The sequence below is a fragment of the Centroberyx affinis genome, unplaced genomic scaffold (genome assembly GCF_046629955.1).
Source record: "Centroberyx affinis isolate AG114_WGS23_722 - 3 ecotype Tasmania unplaced genomic scaffold, CSIRO-AGI_Caff_v1 ptg000805l_1, whole genome shotgun sequence".
Classification (NCBI taxonomy): Eukaryota; Metazoa; Chordata; class Actinopteri; order Beryciformes; family Berycidae; genus Centroberyx; species Centroberyx affinis.
The window spans coordinates 10,018-29,431 of NW_027279408.1; the positions used below are offsets into that span (position 1 = coordinate 10,018).

General features: G+C 39.8%; 1 protein-coding gene across 1 annotated transcript; it reads right to left on the minus strand.

Moving 5' to 3' along the window:
• Window positions 1–12,583: 12,583 nt before the first annotated feature.
• Window positions 12,584–18,519, minus strand: LOC139644959 (SKI family transcriptional corepressor 1 homolog-B-like). The gene is made up of 8 exons (XM_071520507.1): window positions 16,777–18,519; window positions 15,844–15,934; window positions 15,672–15,743; window positions 15,412–15,474; window positions 14,194–14,268; window positions 13,904–13,978; window positions 13,225–13,290; window positions 12,584–12,720 (listed from the first exon to the last, which is right to left on the minus strand). The coding sequence occupies exons 1-8, from the start codon at window positions 18,517–18,519 to the stop codon at window positions 12,623–12,625; spliced, it is 2,283 nt and encodes a 760-aa protein (XP_071376608.1). The 3' UTR covers window positions 12,584–12,622.
• Window positions 18,520–19,414: the final 895 nt, after the last annotated feature.

Consider the following 19,414-nt stretch of genomic DNA (forward strand, 5'->3'; position numbering starts at 1 on the left):
AAAAAAAGGAGGGGGCGGTGGAAATGTTTATGATTCGATCAGTTTTGATTTGTATGAATGATTTCCTCCACTATGCATCTGGCACGCATTTTGATTTGCAGGCCACAGATGATACACAACACCAGAACACCTTGTTACAGAAGCCGTCTGCAATATCTTTCCCTCTGATGTTAAAATTATAGCCTTTGGCAATTTGGAAATTGCAGCAGTCAATATTACTAATGATGTCTATTGCCAGGTTATTGAGGAAGACTAAACACATGTCATAAGATCATATTTCTCCTATTCTGTCTTCAGCACACTGGCTGTCTGTCAGTAAAATCCTAAAATCAATTCTAATGCTAGGTTTGGTTTGGCTCTGAGCTGCATCTCAGATTTTTTAACCCTTTATGAGCTGCAGTGTCATCGTCTAAATCACTTCAAAAAATGCATTTTTACAGAGAGCATTATCAATTATTTGTTTGTACCTATCATATTCTTGCCGAGTTGGCTGCTATATTCTCATGTAATCCTGTTTTTAATTAATGACACATTGTTAATGCTTGTTGGGCTGATTAAGTTTTATTTGTTTTTAAAGCCCACTGTTATAACACTGTCAGTACATTACTAATATTACTACTACTACTGCTACCACCTCCTATGTTTTTGCAGTGCAGCCCTGCTCCACTCTGCCTTGCCTTCGCAGGCTGGGCTTCATCATGCACCAGATCATTGTGAAATCCACTGCAATCCTCAGCTTGGTTTGCTATAGAGACCCTGTAGCGAGAAATGCCTGCTGGTATCACACATTATTCAATGCTGGTTATCACTAGTTTGCAGTAAACTGGTTATTGGAGATGGGCAAATGTACTAAGGGCAGGAAAACGTGTCTTCTTGAAAATGCATGGGAATTTTCCTTTCAGTAGTTCTCCTTTCTCTAGTTCCTAGAGAATGAAAAGTGTTTAATTGATCGGTGTCTTAAGCTGCGGTCCCTCGGGTTACAGGTCACTGGAGAGGCTAGTGCATATGTGTTCACTTCTATTATTAGCCATTAACCCTTTTAACTGACTGTACAGACACACAGTCACTGAGCACCTTCTCTACCTTTTGGTGTCACTCTCCCAAAGAAATTTCACAATCCTTGATCACATGGGACAAAGGCTGTAGGGTCGGCAGTGTCATGATGCAACATTACAAGGACTTGAGTGATACGAAACTATTTGCCTAAGAAAGACAGTAACTAGGGATGAACAGAACTGCTTTTCTTTTCAGGCACTGTAATTTGATGATGGTCTGCTGATACCAAAAACTTGAATTTTCCTTCATCTTGGAAACTCAGAACTCAGAAAAAAAAATGACAGAAATTTAAAAGGTGTTATGTGTAGCATTTTGTGTTTCTCAAAATTAAGACCACATTTCCCTTACACCCCTGTTGCTTCCTGTTGCAAAGAGGATGTTACCACATAACTCCACTATAATGGGCTATAGGAAGGCACTCACATCCAAACACACCCCAGAAATGAGCACAAACGTTAGTGTCATATATCTACACTAGCAAGAGGCACTTGAGCTGCCTAATGTCCCACTATAATCACTATGATATATCAAACATAACCAGTTATGCGAATAAGGTAATTAATTAAGCTAATCAATGTATTATTTAGTAAATATTTCTATGTCAACACACTTGTCTTCACATAACACGTGGGTGGTATTAATATTAACTCTGTATCTCAAATCATTAAGGAGTTATAGCAATTTCAAGAAAATCAGTTTTTCCTCATTAATATGCAAATTTATTCAGCAAGGTGCTCCAAAATCTAATCAGATCATCTTCTCTATAGGGGGAACCTGTTGTATAAGTGTGAAGTTTCTATCATGCGAGTTATTGTGGTCACAAGAATGTGTCTACAGACAGACAGACAGACAGACAGACAGACAGACAGACAGACAGACAGACAGACAGACGCCATGACAACATAATGTCCTGCATACCATGTACTGAGGTGGTGGGACATAAAAACAGTGTACCAGAACTCAGGCTCAAGCTTTATTAGACAAAGAGCAACTGATCTTGATGCATTTGCCATGCAATTACCAGCAGACAAGCACTAGGCAGATGGGTAAAAATCATAAGTGAATTATGAGTCACAACTTACGAAAGTGACAGTAGAGCGGCGATACTTTAAGCTCTGCACACAAGTTGCACAAAGCTATGTGCATCTGGGAGAGAGATTTATGAACTTCAAGGCGAGGGTCTGACAGCCTGCTGCAGGGTAAAGAAGTATTCTATGATGATCGGCTTTTCACAGGACAGATTCATTTATTTATCCCTCTTGATTGATGATAAATTTTACCGCTGTTTCAATACTTAAACTCTTACAAAACCTAACAAACCTTTACATGCCAGGTGTGTGTGTGCTTGGTGAAAAGCCTGCGCCTTTCAGTTAGAAATACATGATGGAGCTCCGAACTGCTACCACGTCCATCCTAACTGTGACATGTTTCCACGGCAACAATGCAGTCCTTCAAAAAAAAAAATCACCCCAGGAGTGAAGGAAAAGCTCCATCTTGCAGAAGTCGATGGCTGCAGACAACATGTGTTCTCACGGGGCACAAAGACGTCACAATAATACGGCTCAGTGTTGGCTTGCCTAGGCTAAACCTATATCACATAGGCTCAAGTGACAAATCACACTGTGATCTTGATCTTGCAGCTTAATTGATAAACTTTACTAAATATTAAGAACAAGATAGCAAGGCGATTAACACTCTCCAACAGTTTGTTCCAGGTCTCTTTACAGTAATTAGCAGAGTGAAGTTCTGAAGCTGCTTCTACTCTAAAAAAAAAAAAAAAACCTCTGAAGTCTGCAAGTGAGAACATCAATATCATGTTTTGTGAGATCCAGATATTCTGCTGCGTGCAATGATATATCAAATTGAAATCCACTATCAATCTGATGCCCAGACATGTTGTGCCTCAGATGATGCTATGAACAATCTAACAACCTAACTCTAATGACCAGTTTGAGCTTGAAACACACACTGACCGTAACACACACGTGCATGTGAGCACACACATACACCCACTTTAAATATACACCAAGAGATGAAAACAGTCATCGCTCACTTTACCGATTTCTGTACAGACGTCTTACACTCTTAAAACTAAAAATCAACTGTGGTGATAATGACAATGGCAATGAGAGAAATAGGCAGGTGCTGAAAGGATGGAAGGGAGCAGAGAAGAGGGCCTGTATCATTAGGGATTAACCTAGCCACAGGCTCTACAAATAGACTGTCTCCACCTATAAGCCGCCAGCACACAGACAGTTATTCGTATTGCCAGGTTGCTGCTGCAGCAGCTACAGAAAAGATGGTTCAAAGAAGCTGTGGCAGATCGGGGTTCCTACAAAACACAATGCAAACCAGAGACAATTTGGGAGTCTAGCGCCAACAGCGGTTACCACAGGCCTACATTAAGACTGAGATGACTGCAAGGCTTCACATCAAGCTGCAGATTCATGCATGAATTCACTGTATAAGCTGCCATCACAAGGAGCATTGTTTATCTGAGCCTCAGACAATCATGAACAAAACCGGCGGCGATGCAAACCTATACGTTAATCTATTCTGCACAATTACAAGTGTTTTTGGAATATGTACTGTATTTAAATAATTTTCCTCCCAACCTCCATTCTGGAGGATAAACTTTCAGCCAAAACAACAAACAGGATCACTGACTTTTCTCCTTTAACTATACTGAACAGGCATGAGTTTGATTTGATGGATCACACGATCACCCATGCAACCACAGATGAACTTCGGGACACCTCATACCACAATAATGATTAACAGTGAACGTTTAACTATTGTAGATTAACCTGAACTGTAACTAAGAGCCTTCTCACATCCTATCAACTCAAGGAGGTAATGTGGATCCTGACGGTGTGATCTTCCTTCAAATATGGCCTCTGTTAGTCAGTAGGGAAAATAAACCTGCAAAAATATAAGATTGCGTCATGTGTAAAGGAGATAAAATGGGAAAATATGGGGGCGGATGAAGTTGAGGGGAAAGAACACTTGCTTCTCTTTTTATCCTTTATTTTTTAAAGGGAACTCACACAAATGTTGACATTGGGTCCTGCGCCATTGTTGTTGGTCCTGTGACCATTATACATTGATGCATCAAGGGATCTAGATTAACCTTAAACAGTGTCTGTCAAGTCAGGAAATCACATACACTTTCAAACCACATTCATAGACTCCTTTATATTTAACTGCCTGGTATAAATGCACTAATGCACTAATGCAACCTAGAAAAGTTGTCATCAACCCCTGACCGGCCACAACTGACTGGTCAAGCTTGGATTAATTCCAAGTCAATCAATCCAAAAGGCTTATCAACAAGACACTGGGCAAGAGCTACAGGAGCATGTGCGTATGCCTTGTTCACAATATCACTGTTATGCTGTTTTTGTCTTTTAAAGGTGAGAGCAACAATTTTAAAAATATCAAAGACAATCATAAAGTATGGCAAATGCTCGGGATGGAAAACTCAAGTCAGTACAAATGTTGTTTCTGGGCTCTCTGCTCACTACACTTTTGGTGTAAAATTAGTATTTTTGTGTAAAATTATCATGTTAACTGTCCGATTTTAGCAGTTTGACGTATCCAGTAGGATAAAGGGCTTATAAATGTATATTTCCAAAACAAACATGAAATTTCGGAGGAGTTTCCACTTCCAACTAAGAAAAAGGTTATTTCAAAGATGTTACAGTGGACACATCTACTCCAATGAGAAGCACAGTCCATGCTAGCATTTTACACAGGTGAACTGTTCTCTGTACAGCCCATGGATCAGTCTCACACATGAACAGAGACATGAACGGAGGTTTAACAGCTCCGCTCATTTGGGACTGAATAAAGTCAACTTCAACCACTGTAAAAAAAAAAATAAAAAAAAAGATCTTCACATCAGCAGAATTAGCCATTAGTTTAAGCGCTTAATCATTTACATGTATTCACTGACCTTTCCCGGAGTTGGAAATGGCATTTCTGAATTAACAAGCGAGCGAAGAAGACTACTGCAAGTTAGTTTGGCTGCTGGCTGCACACACACACACACACACACACACAGCTAACTAGCTGTCCTTAAGAAGCTGTCCCCAAAAGTTATGGCTTGCAGGCTTATAGTGTGCCAATTCAAACAGTGAATGCCGATATGTTAATTCACCCAGTTCCACCATTGCCAGTTTATGGTTTAGCTATTTGCCTGTAGTTTGTCAAATCAGTCACCATCATAAAATCAAACATTACTTATTTATTTGTGCTTTCCAAACTGAGGATGCTATAGCCATCAGATCAGTTTTTTGACATAGACAGATCCGCCCCTCGTACCTGCTACAGTGGTGAGGTTATGCTGTAAATATATTATTGAAATTAACCATCTATGCAATGCAAGTTTTCCTAAAATTAGAGTATGTGAATTATCATCAGTGGTCCATCATTACAGTAAATAGCAGTGCATTAGGTTAACACTAGGCCAGCCTGATCACTTCCCTCTGTTTGTACAGAGAAGGAATCTTCAACATTTTTAATTACTTGGAATAGCAGCTACCAATATATTTGGGCAGTCAAACCAATGATCTTTAGCTAACACAGTCCTTCATGTAGGGGTGCATTTTCTTGTCTTGTCATTAACCATGGCCAAGTCCATAACATACTGATACTGGTTCACATTATGGCAATATTGGCTTTTCATGAATCTTGCTGAGAGGCAGAGCCTGTCTTAGATTTAGCTAGAAAACAGTTCAGCTTCAAAAGATTTACAAAAACTTGTCTAGCCAGTATCGTGGGAATTTAAGCGTAGTTGTAGGTGGGGATCTTATTGTCCCAGACCATGGGCTAAACAAAAGCTGACACCAAAGAGCATCTATGGATCCACTATGTCCAAGCAGGCAACGGAAACACACCAGGGAACTGGCTAAAAATAGCCATCTACTCAGATCAATAACTGCTGAATAAATTATCTAATCCCGATTTACTCATTTAGCTTTAAAAAGTGGTTTTCTTGTTGTAACAAGCAAAAAGGAAATTTGGAAGCGAGGTACATCAAAGAGCAAGTCGCATGTCTGATGTCTGGACGGTTAGGAAATTAGCAACCCAGTGTTTTCCTGATCTCGACCTGTCGCCGGGTTAATTATCTACCAATGTAAACCGGTGTGTTTTTGAAACGCATGTATCAACAGGTAAAGTGAAGATCCCACGCGTTATATTGAGCAAGGATAGGCTACTTTGCTCCAACCGGCTCCAAACAGGCAACAACATCTCTCAAGCTCTGCTGGGACGTGATGTGCGATATCGACATGGACTGAAATAATTATCCACCTGTCAAATATAACCTCTCTGTGAGGCATGTCTTCAAACCTGAACTAACATGCATGCTGCTGCTGTCATAGGCAAAACCTTTTTTTTTTCTTTTTTTTTTGACAGTCTGGAGCAGGTCCGCGCGAAAATGCTCGCCACTTCTCCCGAAATAAAACCATCTCATCTCTATCAAATCCTACTATAAAACAGTTATCATGTCATGAAGTGAACCGCTGGCTTCATGATGAAATAAAGTACAAAGAATGGCAGAAAGTCAGTAATGCTTTGCCAGTAGCTTGTGTATAGAAGAAAACGGTCAGTTAACGCGAACAAGCGGGTCTCAATATCAACAAAAACATGCTCGTGCAGGCTTTGGCGCTCGTGGATTCAATAAAGTTCCAGTGGTGTTTGTGCGAAAAATACGAAATGTGACAAGATCTCAGTCCTCCGAAGCTTTAATTAATGAAGCACAATGCGACTTGGCATTCAAACGCTTGGCAACCGAGTAAATTTATAATGATTTCAAGCTGCGCCTTACCTTCAGTTCCGCACTCTCCGCCATCTTGTATTTCTTTGCGCAAGCGTGATGAGGTGTTGTCACATGACTGGGACGCGCAGAACGCTGCGTGAACGCGCACACAGAGCGACAGGGGTGTGTTCAAGATGACAAAACGTTCATGTAGGGAAAAAGGCTGCAGAATAGAATAGAATAGAATAGAATAGAATAGAATAGAATAGAATAGAATAGAATGGGAGGGGATGGGATGGGATTATTATTTATTATTATTTTATGTTGGTTAATTGATGATTAATTTCTTGTTACATACTTTGGTTGTTTGTAAACTGTCATGCCAATAAAGCACATTGAATAGAATAGAATAGAATAGAATAGAATAGAATAGAATAATATTATATGTAATAAATGTAGGCTAATTATATATGTATATAATTAATATTTATATGTAATTAGATGTAATAATAATACAGTATTATTACACAATTTGATGCTTTGGCAATATGAGAATACTTGTCATGCCAATAAAGTAAATCAGAATTAGAATAGAATAGAATCGACCTTGTTTGGCTGTTTTGGGGCTCTGATATGCATACGTATAACCTCCAATATATACACATTTGGTTTGTTTGAAAACAATATTTTGTGTTTGTGGAGCTTAGAATTCACCGTTCTCATATTTTCACTTATTCTTGCCTTCTTGCCTTTTCTTGCTTATTTGAGTCAGGAATACCACAGACAAAAATTTCCCACAATGGGATATTTTCAGGGTGCCAAGCGGTTTAAAACCTAAATATAAGAGGAGCATGTATTAACTGATTCATGCTGGGTTTAAGGAGAGGGGGATTAGAACTTTTTAAAAGATGTGTGCCCTTGAACATTTAAATCGTTAATAAAAACAAAATTGCATAAGAGTGGTGCTTGACACACAGTAACCTTGAACATTTGTTTTGAAATGTTTGTTTTGATTCCAAATTCAGTTAAATTGCCCCAACACTGTGCAGCAGAGGCTAGTTTTTTATTGGCATTATACCAACTATGTGATGATCTATGTAAATCTCCATAGTGCACACTCATACAATTCCTCTGGTGTGGTCAGTGATATGGTGGTAAAAAAAAAAAGATAATCTTCAGTTGGCAGCCAAAATATTTCAGTCATCTAGCCTACATAAAGACACAAAAAAAGATATTTGCTGAATAATATTAATGATTTTTAGTAAGGAAACCATCATTTATCTGGAGGACCTGGTTCAACTCCCCATGTCAGTGTCTGACCTGCTGAAGAGTCCTGGAGCGAAACACTGGATCCCTACCAGCTTCAAGAGTGCTGTTCTGCAACTGAGCCTGACCTTTGACCTCCCAAGCCAAAAGAACAAGTTTCCCTACATGAGAATCGATAAAGTATCACACACAACTGTTTTATTTTCTTGTGTGGACCGCATCTTCATGAAACTTGATACTGGCTGATTCTATTTAGTGCATTATTAATTCAGATTATAGAGGTTTATGATTGTTTAAACTATAATTTACAAACACAAAAGCTGAGTCAAAGTGAGTTCACCTTCCATCACCTTCCTTCTCTCACTTGCATCATCATGTCCGTTCAAACTGAGGGGTTCGAACCTCCTCAGGTGTTTGATAGCCTACATAAAAAAACACTGATTTCTGTTGCTTTACATGCTTTGCATCACCAAAGACAGCTGTATTTGAACATGCAACTATCAGCAGAATGGCAATGATTATATCAATATCTATGTTATCTATTGATAGTCATTGTGAACATGTGAATTGTGTCCCCTCAAAAAATTTGGGGTGCGTTCTCCTGTGTCTGCTGCATCTCTTTGTGGTGATAAATGATATTTTGGGGCCTCTGACTCCATCAAAGTTGATTGATTCCTCAGGGGATAGAGCACCAAAAACTACATTCTTGTGCAATGATTCTTGTTGATAGGTGAAACGCATGATGTTCAATCCATCAGCATATACAAAACAGTTCTGATTATTGAATACATTTCAATCTGGTTTATTTTACCATTACTTTGATGACAATGGCATATACATCTCTTGCTATAGCCAACCCAAATATTAACTCTGTTAACAAAAAAATACCACTCATGTTCTTTGATCAGTTGTCCGTTTGTTAAGAAAAAAGCATTCATACTGTTCAGTTTCTCATTCATTTCTCTCTTGCTTGTCTCTAATGATAAGACGAAGTGTACAAACCCCTGAACTTCAGAATACAGAACAAAATGAAGACATCTGTAGCTTGAATATTTAGAGACAAGCAATACTTAACAATTCAGTGCATGATGCTACTGCTTTCTGAACTCTTTTCAGTAAAAATGCCTAAACCAGACACAAGGTTTAGTCAAGGTTTGAGACTTTGACAGGAGAAAGGAGCTTGTGCAGAGAGGCCAGTAGGTGGCGTCCTATCATCTGAAACAGAGTTGAGTCCCAGACGTTCAGTGATGTTTCAGCTAATCCAAATCACACATCGTCCCTCCTCTCCCAGTATTTTGTCCTGCATGACAGCCCATACAGTCTGTTTATTCCCAAGCTTTGATGTCTATTCTTAGGATAATAGTTTTATACTTTCATACTGGAAAATCATCATTACACAAAACGCATTAGGCTTTATGCCCAAATCCATTATCAAAAAAAAAAAAAAAAAAAAAAATGCTTGCTCCCTCGAGGTTCATACAAATAATCTATTGACAACTAGCTGGGTTCATACAAAGGCAAATACAGAGGTTTCTATTATATTATTATGAATCTCTGCCATCTGTTATATTGTTGATGGCCTAACTGATGAGGCAGGTGCAGGCCGGCCTTATATGGATATTTGTACAAGCAAATAATGAATCAATACCAATACCACAGACAGAGAAACACAATGGCAAATACCCTAAGATACAATGCCCAATAGGTAGATAAAACATTATCCTCCTTTTAGAACTGCTGATATTACAGTGTATGGATTTCTGGAGTCAAGCCCAAAGTTAATGGCTTGTGTAAACACACTGCATGTAGAAACTGGAAACTGGAGTGTACACTGAGCAAATAACAATGAAGACAGATCTGATTAGTCTGGGAGGATGTTTCTGTTCCTGTAAAACAATATATACTGTATATATAAATATACATATTTATATACTATTACTGTGTATTACTCTGTATTGAAATGTTGTGTATGATGCTGTTGTTTTCTTTTTTTTAACTTGTTTTCCACCACTCCTTCCCCTTTTCATTTTATTTGACTGATTATTTATTTAGTTATGTATTTTTTTTAATTTATTTATGTATTTATTAAACTATGTTTTAGCATGTATGAAATGAAAAAATATGGAATATTGGAAGTCCATTGTTGATTGGTACTTGACTGCATGTATTTATATTATATTTAGTATTTATATTGATGTATTGTATTGATGTATATATTGATTATAGAATCAAAATTTTTAGCTCTACAGTTCAACAATAAAAATAAACAATCTATCAGGGTAAACCTACAGAAATGTGTCATTTGTGTATTTCCATATTTAAACATTTCTAAAATATGTCTGTCTATAATTTAACAAAAGGCCATACCCAGGTGTCATGGACACACATTTTGAAGTGAGTCCCTAAAGTCCTAATTTTTTTGTTTATCATGCCAGTAGTTTTCAGTCTCTCTCTCTCTCTCTCTCTCTCTCTCTCTCTCTCTCTCTCTCTCTCTGTCAAATGCACAACAGACACACTCATGCAGTTTATCTCAGAAATGTGTCAAAAGCAACACATGCAGTCCTAACTGTCTACAGCAGAACTTTTAGCCTGAAATCACAATGATAAGAAAGACTTTGGCGTCAGGAAGAAATCTGCTGTAAACAAACCTGCTTCCCAAACTCATCACAATGCATCAAACAAACCCAGGATTTCCTGAAAGTTGAATGTTGAACTGATGTTGAAGTGTTTTCCAATCATAAATAATAACCTGCAGTAAACCTGCAGCCAAGTGATCAAAATGATCCTTAATAATCCTACAGCGGTTCAGTCCTGTTCAGTTTTTCAGCAGGTACTAATGCATACACGCCTGGTTAGTATTCAAAGGGAACGGGCTTTGCCATGCAGGGCAATTACACCCTCAGAAAATTAACATTCATTGTGCGTCACTGACATTATGCCAGTATCTGTCTCAGTATGGAGCATCCAGGGACCGAGAGCCATCTTAGCAGCCATGTAATCAATACCTATTAGCCCTCCCATCAGAAGAATTAGATTTCACTATTAGATCAGGCTGCTCCCCCGACTCAACGTCAAACATCATAAGCTGACTGGACATGTCATGCAGTTGTCTAATGAAAGAGATCATGTTGGACTCAAATACAATAAGAGGAAACATGATCCCATCTCATGAAGTGTTGTTCTGTGTGGAGACCAGCAGGTGTCAGGCTCACACTGGATAAAAAATAAAATAAAAGAAAAAGACAGGCTATAGAGCAGAAAAGTGGCTTTCACATTTTAATAATATTGACATGGATATACATACATGAATGAGAATATCGTGGATAGATTGTGGAACATACCGGCATCAGTTTTCACTCACAACTGCTGAGGGTTTTCATCACAAACAAAAAAACAAATTGAATAAAATGAAATGCAGTTGTATGAATGGCAGTTTAAACATATTTCATACAGTGTCCTTCTTCCACAAAAAACAACAAAAAAAACAGCCATGTGATGATAGTAATGGCATAAGAGAGCATGAATAGTCCAACTAGGAAATAGATTTGGTTTCGTCTGTCAGTGATGGGATTCACAGATGCATATAATGATAGAAAAAACCCTGAAACAGAGAGCATTATGGGACAGGTTTTGTGTTGAAGTCTTCTGCTGATCACAAAGAGATGCAGTCTATACTGTACATGATATCTATAAATGGCTCAAGACACAGTTTTTTTGGATATCGACGGAACATACTGTAACTGTACACTGCAAAGTATCAATGCGTTGTTAGTATGACACGCGCCTCAGTGAAAGAAAACCCTTTATTGTATTATCTCAAACCTGAAGGGCTGTTTAAAGTAAGTGCTCATAATAATGTGCTCTATTAAAACATAAAGATCCTTATATTTTTGATAAAAGAATTTGGTATAGGGGGTTACAGCATGGTCCAATTCAGAAATGTTAGCCCATTTAAAGTGCTTAACGTCAACAACATACAGTGTTACAAATAATCTAAACAAATAAATTAAATCAAAGACACAGAATAAATAACAAATATATGTAAAAACACATAATATGGTCAAACAAGCAACAAAAGCTAAATAATGAGATACATTTGAACTTAATATCACAATACAAGTCATTGCACATCGTCACATGATATATATATGTATATTAATAGGGTTGGGTTTGTTTTTTGTGGGGTTTTTTTCAGGATATCTAAAGAGCAGACGATTTTGATTCAAACAGACTCCTTGGTTTGGGCGTTTCTCAAGAGCTTTGCAGCTTCACATCAACAATCCAGTGTTTTCATCATAACATAAAATGAACTCCATGTTTTTTTTTAGGTACATCCTGATCTCCTAACTCGAGAGTTCAGCTCGATGCAAGTCTCGGCGTATTCACTTAAGTGCTAAAATCGATAGTGTATCTGCGGGTCGGTAATCCTTGGGTTACAGGTGGTAAGTGAATACAGGAGAACTCTTGAGGTGGAACTGTTTTTTGGCTGGCGTAAAATGAGCTGATCTGGGGTCAGGTGGAGGGTGCGGCGGGCGTCCACTAGGGTGGCAGTAGAGGGGGCTTGAAGGTGCAGGCTCCGGTACAGTGGCGGGGGGTCAGCATCTTGCAGGAGAAATGGTGAAGGGCGTCATGAGCTTCTAGGGAGGAAGGGGTCCATCAATGAGAACATGTGGGGGGGAATTACACAGCTGGTTTTAACACGATCTGAACATCAATTCTTGTTCAAATAATCATGTGTAAGTTGTTTTTTCTAATGTTTTTCTTACATGTAATCTATAACAAAAATATAAATGCAACATGTAAAGTTTTGGTCCCATGTTTCATTCGCTAAAATAAAATATTCCATCCACAGAAAGCTTATTTCTCTCCAATCTTGTGCACAAATTTGTTTACATCCCTGATTTCTCTCAATCAAATGATTTTCTGATATGAACTTTAACTTAAATCTTTGAAATTGTGGCATGTTGCGTTCATATTTTTGTTCAGTATATTTCAAAAATCGTCAAATTCACTTGTCTAACAAACTGATCACACTGATCATTGGAGAGCCTCAAAAAAAGTAGCACTTGCATATTTATGGTTGGGCAATAATGACATTTATTCAAGTTCAATTGCTCCTTTTTTGGACCGTATAAAATTACCTTTTAGCTTCTGCTGTATTGCATAACGAGCCTTTCTCTCTTGGTCCAACTCGCTGCACAATGTGTCTAGCAAAACATGAAAAAAAAATGAATAAAAATAAAAAATGTAAAAAAAAAAAAAAAAGGAATAAAAAGGAAAAAAAGAAAATATGAGCTGCTACATAACATCTGAAGTGGATGGCTGTAATGTATGCTGTTTGCCCCTATGGTATTTAGAGTGACCCCTCTGTGTACTTGAACCCTGTATTTAAACTACTGTGTTGCTGTAACATGAAACCAATCCTTTAAAGGGTGGCATTAGTTGCTGTCTACTGCATGTAACCGATACAGCACTACATAATGGTCTGTCCATTCAATTTTCCAGAGCATGATTTAGGAGAAAATAACCTTTGCAAACAAAACAATGGGGTTTCAATTTCTCCCTTTGATATCATAAGAATTTACTCAACTGCAGTAGAAAAAATGGATCGAGTTTACAGGAAAAAGGCTGGACACAAATTGCCAATATTTCAATATGCAAGTGTCACTTTTCCTTTTTAGGTTTAGAGCACAGCTGGTTCGGATTGATTAATACGGCCTATGTTACTTAAACTTCTTTTTGTGGTTCAACATTTCCCCATAAACTTAAAGAGCATTGATCTACATCCGGTTTAGACTGATAATCTATGGAGGCACCAACCTCTAACAATCTGCAGCTGCTGGACCATTTCCTCTCTGTAGGACAGCTCACGCTTCATTTGATCCTGAAAATTATCTGAAGAGTACGGAAGGCCACATCAGAGGGAAACTTTCTGACATTGTGGACATAAATTTGAAGATACAGTCCTAAATCCAAGAGTAAATAAAGGCTCTCCCTCTAACATTTAGGCTACAAACACAGACAGAGTTTAATATTCCCAAGATTTAAAAAAGAAAATACATTTATCGAGTCTTGTGGCTTTGATCTAGTGAGACTTACATTTGGCCTACCTTTCAAATTTTGAAATTCTCTCTCCAACTTTTTCCTCAGCTCCACTTGTTCCACAAGCTGCTTCTGCAGTTCCTCTGCAAACCCAAAAAAGGCTTTGCATCAATTTCAACATCATCTCAGACAGAAATGCAGAATATTTTTCATCTGCTATAGGACCAAATTTCATTATTCATCCACAAAACGTCCTCTGTGTGACACCTACTTCTGAATAACAAGCAGTGATGTATTGGTGAATAAGTAGGTGAGTAAACCATAATAATGCAAACAACCACCAATATCACTATGTTTCAAAAAGCATAAATGTGTTTTTTCCCCTCATTTGACCTTATCCTCATATAACTCACATCAGTTTGATAGAACTTCCTCTGCTTTATTATGAATTTCACAGCATAAAGATTCATGTCAGCCTGGTAAACTGACTTCAGGTGGGTTTACATCCCTGATAACAACCATTTCATTGGTTTCTTTTGCTCGCTGCCAAAGTAATTGCCATGCATTGCCTGAAGCCTGATACGATAATAATGGAGTCCCAGGGTTTTTCCAAGCGTTGTAAAATAATTAGCTGGCTTGCCTCGGGGTTATGGCTCTGTTCGTTAAAATATTAATAGCCTCTAAACGATTTCCTCTTACAATAATAAGTCAAACTCCGTGTCTCGTGATTAAGTGGTTAACAACGAGGAAACACTCAAGGCCTACAACATGTAAATTCAAAATAAAAATTTGGCCCGTCATCTTTAGTAAGCTATAGCTACCTTGGGTTTATAGGCAGATGAATTTAAATTGAGGGCGGAATTCACTGTTTTAATACAATTAAAATACATTTTAATAAATAAATATATATATAACTATACATATATATTTGTGTATAGGCTATAAAAAATAGCACTGGCTAAACGGTTATTTATGGTTTTAAAAAACTCACACTTAGGCTATAGGCATAACATTAGGCTAGCTAATGATATCTCTTTAATTTTGGTACATTTAAACAATAAAGATGATAAATAAATATCCGTGTTAATCAATTATGTTGTGTCCTAATTGATCGTGGTGGCCAGGCCCTGTCGGCAACGTTGGACTGCTACATAAATATTAAATAAGTGAATTTGTATAGGCTATACACTCAATAACAATCCAAACAGGTATTTGCTGATGATAATTCATTCACCTAATTTGCTTTTCTGCCCTGTTTTCCCTTTTGGCCCTGACGGCATCCTTACCTTTAGCCATGTTCTCCAGATCCTTTTCATGGACGCTAATATCGATGCGTAAAGCTCCGTCGGCTGCACAAAACAGTAAAACCAATATTGAAACATTTATTTTACAAACAAGCTATGACAAAGTTGTGAAAGGCTTATTCTATGAAAAATATAATATCCAATTAGAAAGATGGAATGAGCACATGGGAACCTTTAAAATAAAATAACCCAATAAAATAAAATGAAATAAAATAAAAATAAAATAAAATAAACGCACACACCTTGTCTGTCCTTTTGGTCCTGATAGGATGTGGGATTGCGTTGACTGTGTTGTTCCGAGACGTGAAGCACACCTATACATAAATAAGTGAAGATTTTCAGTAAAAAATAATAATAATGATAAAAAAATCAAATTTGCATTAAAACCATACGATAAATTGGACCAATAATTACCATTGGATCGGCGTGGGCTGCTCGATTGTTTCGACCCAAACGACGAGGGCTCGTTCAGAAGCGCGTGCGCGTCCTTTTCATGGGTGTACACCTGCGAAATTAACCAGACAATTATGTTTAATACGAAGCCCCAATTATATGTCATTTCCTGTTTCTCCACCTATTCTCCGGGTGGGCAGGTCCGCCGTCTCGCGGCTCCAACAATCATCCTTCACATAATTGAGGCCCGTCTTGAAAAAACCAAGAGCCCCGCAATTTGGTATGAAGATGCTGAAATGCCTCTAAAAAGAAACACGCGCCCTCAAATGATGAAAAGGGGTTTCATAGCGTTTGAATAGAAAGTAGGCTATTTATATTGCAGTCTGGAGTAAAATGTCTTATGAAGAATACTAAGAACACACAAATTTAAGAATGAAAGAAATATGTGTAGGCCTAAATATAGCCTGGGTTAAATTAAAGGCAGCCTATTGGTAACAAACCGTAACAGTAAAATGAGCGAAATGAGAACGCCAAAATGATACGTGATACATAAGTTTAAATAATAAGGTGACTCTTTACTGATTCGTTCTTCTCTTGAACTCCAGTAGGAGGTCAGAGGTCAAGGTCGGCTCAGACTGGTAGAGACTCGCTGTCTTGCTCATGGGCACTTCGGCACTAACTAACCAATACAGTCCGCCCGTTTCTGCCCTGAACCATATTCTTAATAATAATGTGAAAAGAAAATAAGTTTAACAGATTTAATGTGGATTCCTGGCGAAATTACAGTCCTATTGATCATATTATTATTACTTGTTACAGGCCTTCTGTTTTCTCACAATTAGGCTAGTTGTTCTGCTGTCTTCAATACTCTCTTATTTGTCCTATTCTTATCCTAACCTCTGTAACTCGATTTCCCTACTTGTATCATTAAAACTTCATCTAATCTAATCTTACTTCATAAAGCGGCGAGCCATTGCGGATCTGCCGGTCCTCATCTGAAGACCCAGCATGCAGCTCTTCTGCTGAAGGTGAAGCCGCTCTGGGACTGGGGGCGGGCTGCTCCTGGCTCTCTTCGGCACCGGATGGCACCTGGTCCGGCACGGGGGAGCCGCGACGGTCTCCTCCTGCCGAGACCCGGATCGAGTCCTCTTCTTCCTCGTCCTGTCCCCGGTTCGTCTCCACGTCCACGTCGGGGTCATCGTCATCCACCACGCTGTCCCTGTCCGGAGATATCGACCTGTAACTGGAGCTTTCGCTGACAAAATCCGGGGACAGGTAGCCGGGCCGCACGCTGTAGGTGTCCCGGTTGCCGTAGAGCTTGGCGATGCTCTCTGCGTCTTTGACCACGGGTCTGAAGGCCGAGATGTAGCTGATCTTCCTCGGGGAAGTCTCGTCGCCGGACTTGTCCTCGTCGTTCCTGGTGGACTGGGAGCTGGGGCAGCGCTCTCCGTCCTGCTGCTGCTGGTGGTGGCTGCTGTCTTTGGGTGTGTTTGCGCCCCGGTCGCTTTGGTCCGATAAATCGAGCTCACCCTGCCGGACGCCGAGCAGCTCTGCGGGAGGTTTGGGCGGGGAGCCCGGGTAGGGCGGCATGGGGAGGCCGCCAGCTGTGGGCCAGAACATGGGGAAAGTCGGGTAGATGGCGTCCTTCGCTCCAGGCCAAAACACACCGGACACGTTGGTTTTGTTCGGCTCCGCCACGCCGTCGTCCTTCTTCTGACACAAGCCAAACCCGGGGAAGCCATAGGGATGATGGGGGAACAGGGGCGGGGGGATTTTCTGAAGCATGCCAAAACTCTTACTGGGCACTGGGATCACTGGGTAGCTCCGCGCGCCGTTCGCCAAACTGAGGTTATTATTCACCCGGTCCTCGTCGCACCGCAAAGTTTTGTGGGGGATCTCGGGGGAGCTGGTCTGGGCGAGGCTGGATGACGCCTGAGATTTCATCGAAGAGGACATTTCCGACCCGCTCATAGGCAGCGTCCTCTTTCTGCTCCCCCCGTTGAACATGGCCTTAACATCCTCCCACGCGTGGTTAACGTCGTCGGGTGAGTTTTTGTCCGACAGTTTCAGATGGCGTCTCCACGAATTGAAGTTTGCCGCGTCCGGCTGCGTGTACTTGGACTCTGGCGTGCGATGGGAGTGGAAAATGAATTTATTCGGGGAGAAATACATGTTGCAAAAGCTGCACTTGATGCACTTGGCTCTGGAGCTGTTGTATCTAGCGGGGATGAAGTTGCCTCTGCTGCCCCAGGCGCATTCGTGAGAGACGTCAAAAGCGAAATTCTCCGGTAGCTTTGGGGGGTTGTGCGCGCCCAGGAATGACTTGCAGAGCCTCTCGGCCTCCCGCTTGGTGATCATGCCACAGCGCCTGGAGGAGATGGGCATGGCCCCGGCGCGCCGCAGGATCTCCAGCTGGACAGGAGTGCACTGGACGCAGGTGATGCCCAGCGCGACCCGGCGGTTGTGGATCTCGTTGTAGCTGTAGTTCTTCAGCAAGGTGTTGGAGATCTGCGCCAGGCAGAGTCTCTCCTGACCATCTATGACCAAAGACACGATGGGAACCCCGTACAGAGAAGTCTCACTGACTTGGTTTGGTTTGAGCGAGCTGGGGCTGGTGAAGCTTTGTGCGTCCTGCTTTGAGCTGGGGGAAGAGCTGGCGTCTCGTCCCGCTGGAAGCTGGCCGGGCATCGACTCCATCCCTGGAAGCCTGTCAATCAAAGTGCAAACTGGCTTTAAAGGAAGGCCTAAAAACACACTATTATCACCGCGTTACGTTACGTGACCTCCTCAAAATATTTAGATGAATACAAATGTTGCCAATAACTGATAAATTAACAATAGAATTACATGTAGGCCACACTTAGCCTGTATAACATGAGAAAGTATCGTTTTTGAATCCATATAAAAATCAGGTGAAAAGAGATAACAGTCGACAACATATTATTATTAGGCTATTATTATTATTATGTTATTATTATTATTTTTATTATTATTATTATTGCCATTTTGTTTCAATAATGATAAAAAATAAGAAGAACAATGATAATCATGAATACAGTATGAGAGTATTTAATGAAGGCCGACCAAATAAAACTACATTAGGCCTATGCAGCAGGCTATACACCACACAAATAAAGTGAAATTAATAAGTCTTCTTGTGTAATTATTATTTTTAACGTTTTATTCCTTAATTTCTCGTTGATTATGACAGACTCTCTCTCCACTCTGGCTCTCCGGCTGCCTGCATGGATGTGGACTTGCTCCTCTTATCTTCAAATCGGCTCAGCAGTTATTGGGCAACTACTTAAGAGCCACATAAGATCCTTATATACGGATAAGGACAGAAGGAAAATACACGCTGAGCTGCGCCAATGCGCTTAGCAGAGAGGAAAAGAACAACTATAAGCTGCTTTCCTGGTAATTACACAGATCCACCCGTGCGTCTTTGCTTTGTTAATAAAAGACTAGCCCTATATATAATTAAAGCTTCTACACAGATTAGCCTTAGTCTGTTGCTTGAAATTAGGTTGAAGCAGGCCTATCTCACGCTGACCTGCAAATCGGACGTATTTACTTTTCACTGTCATTGCAA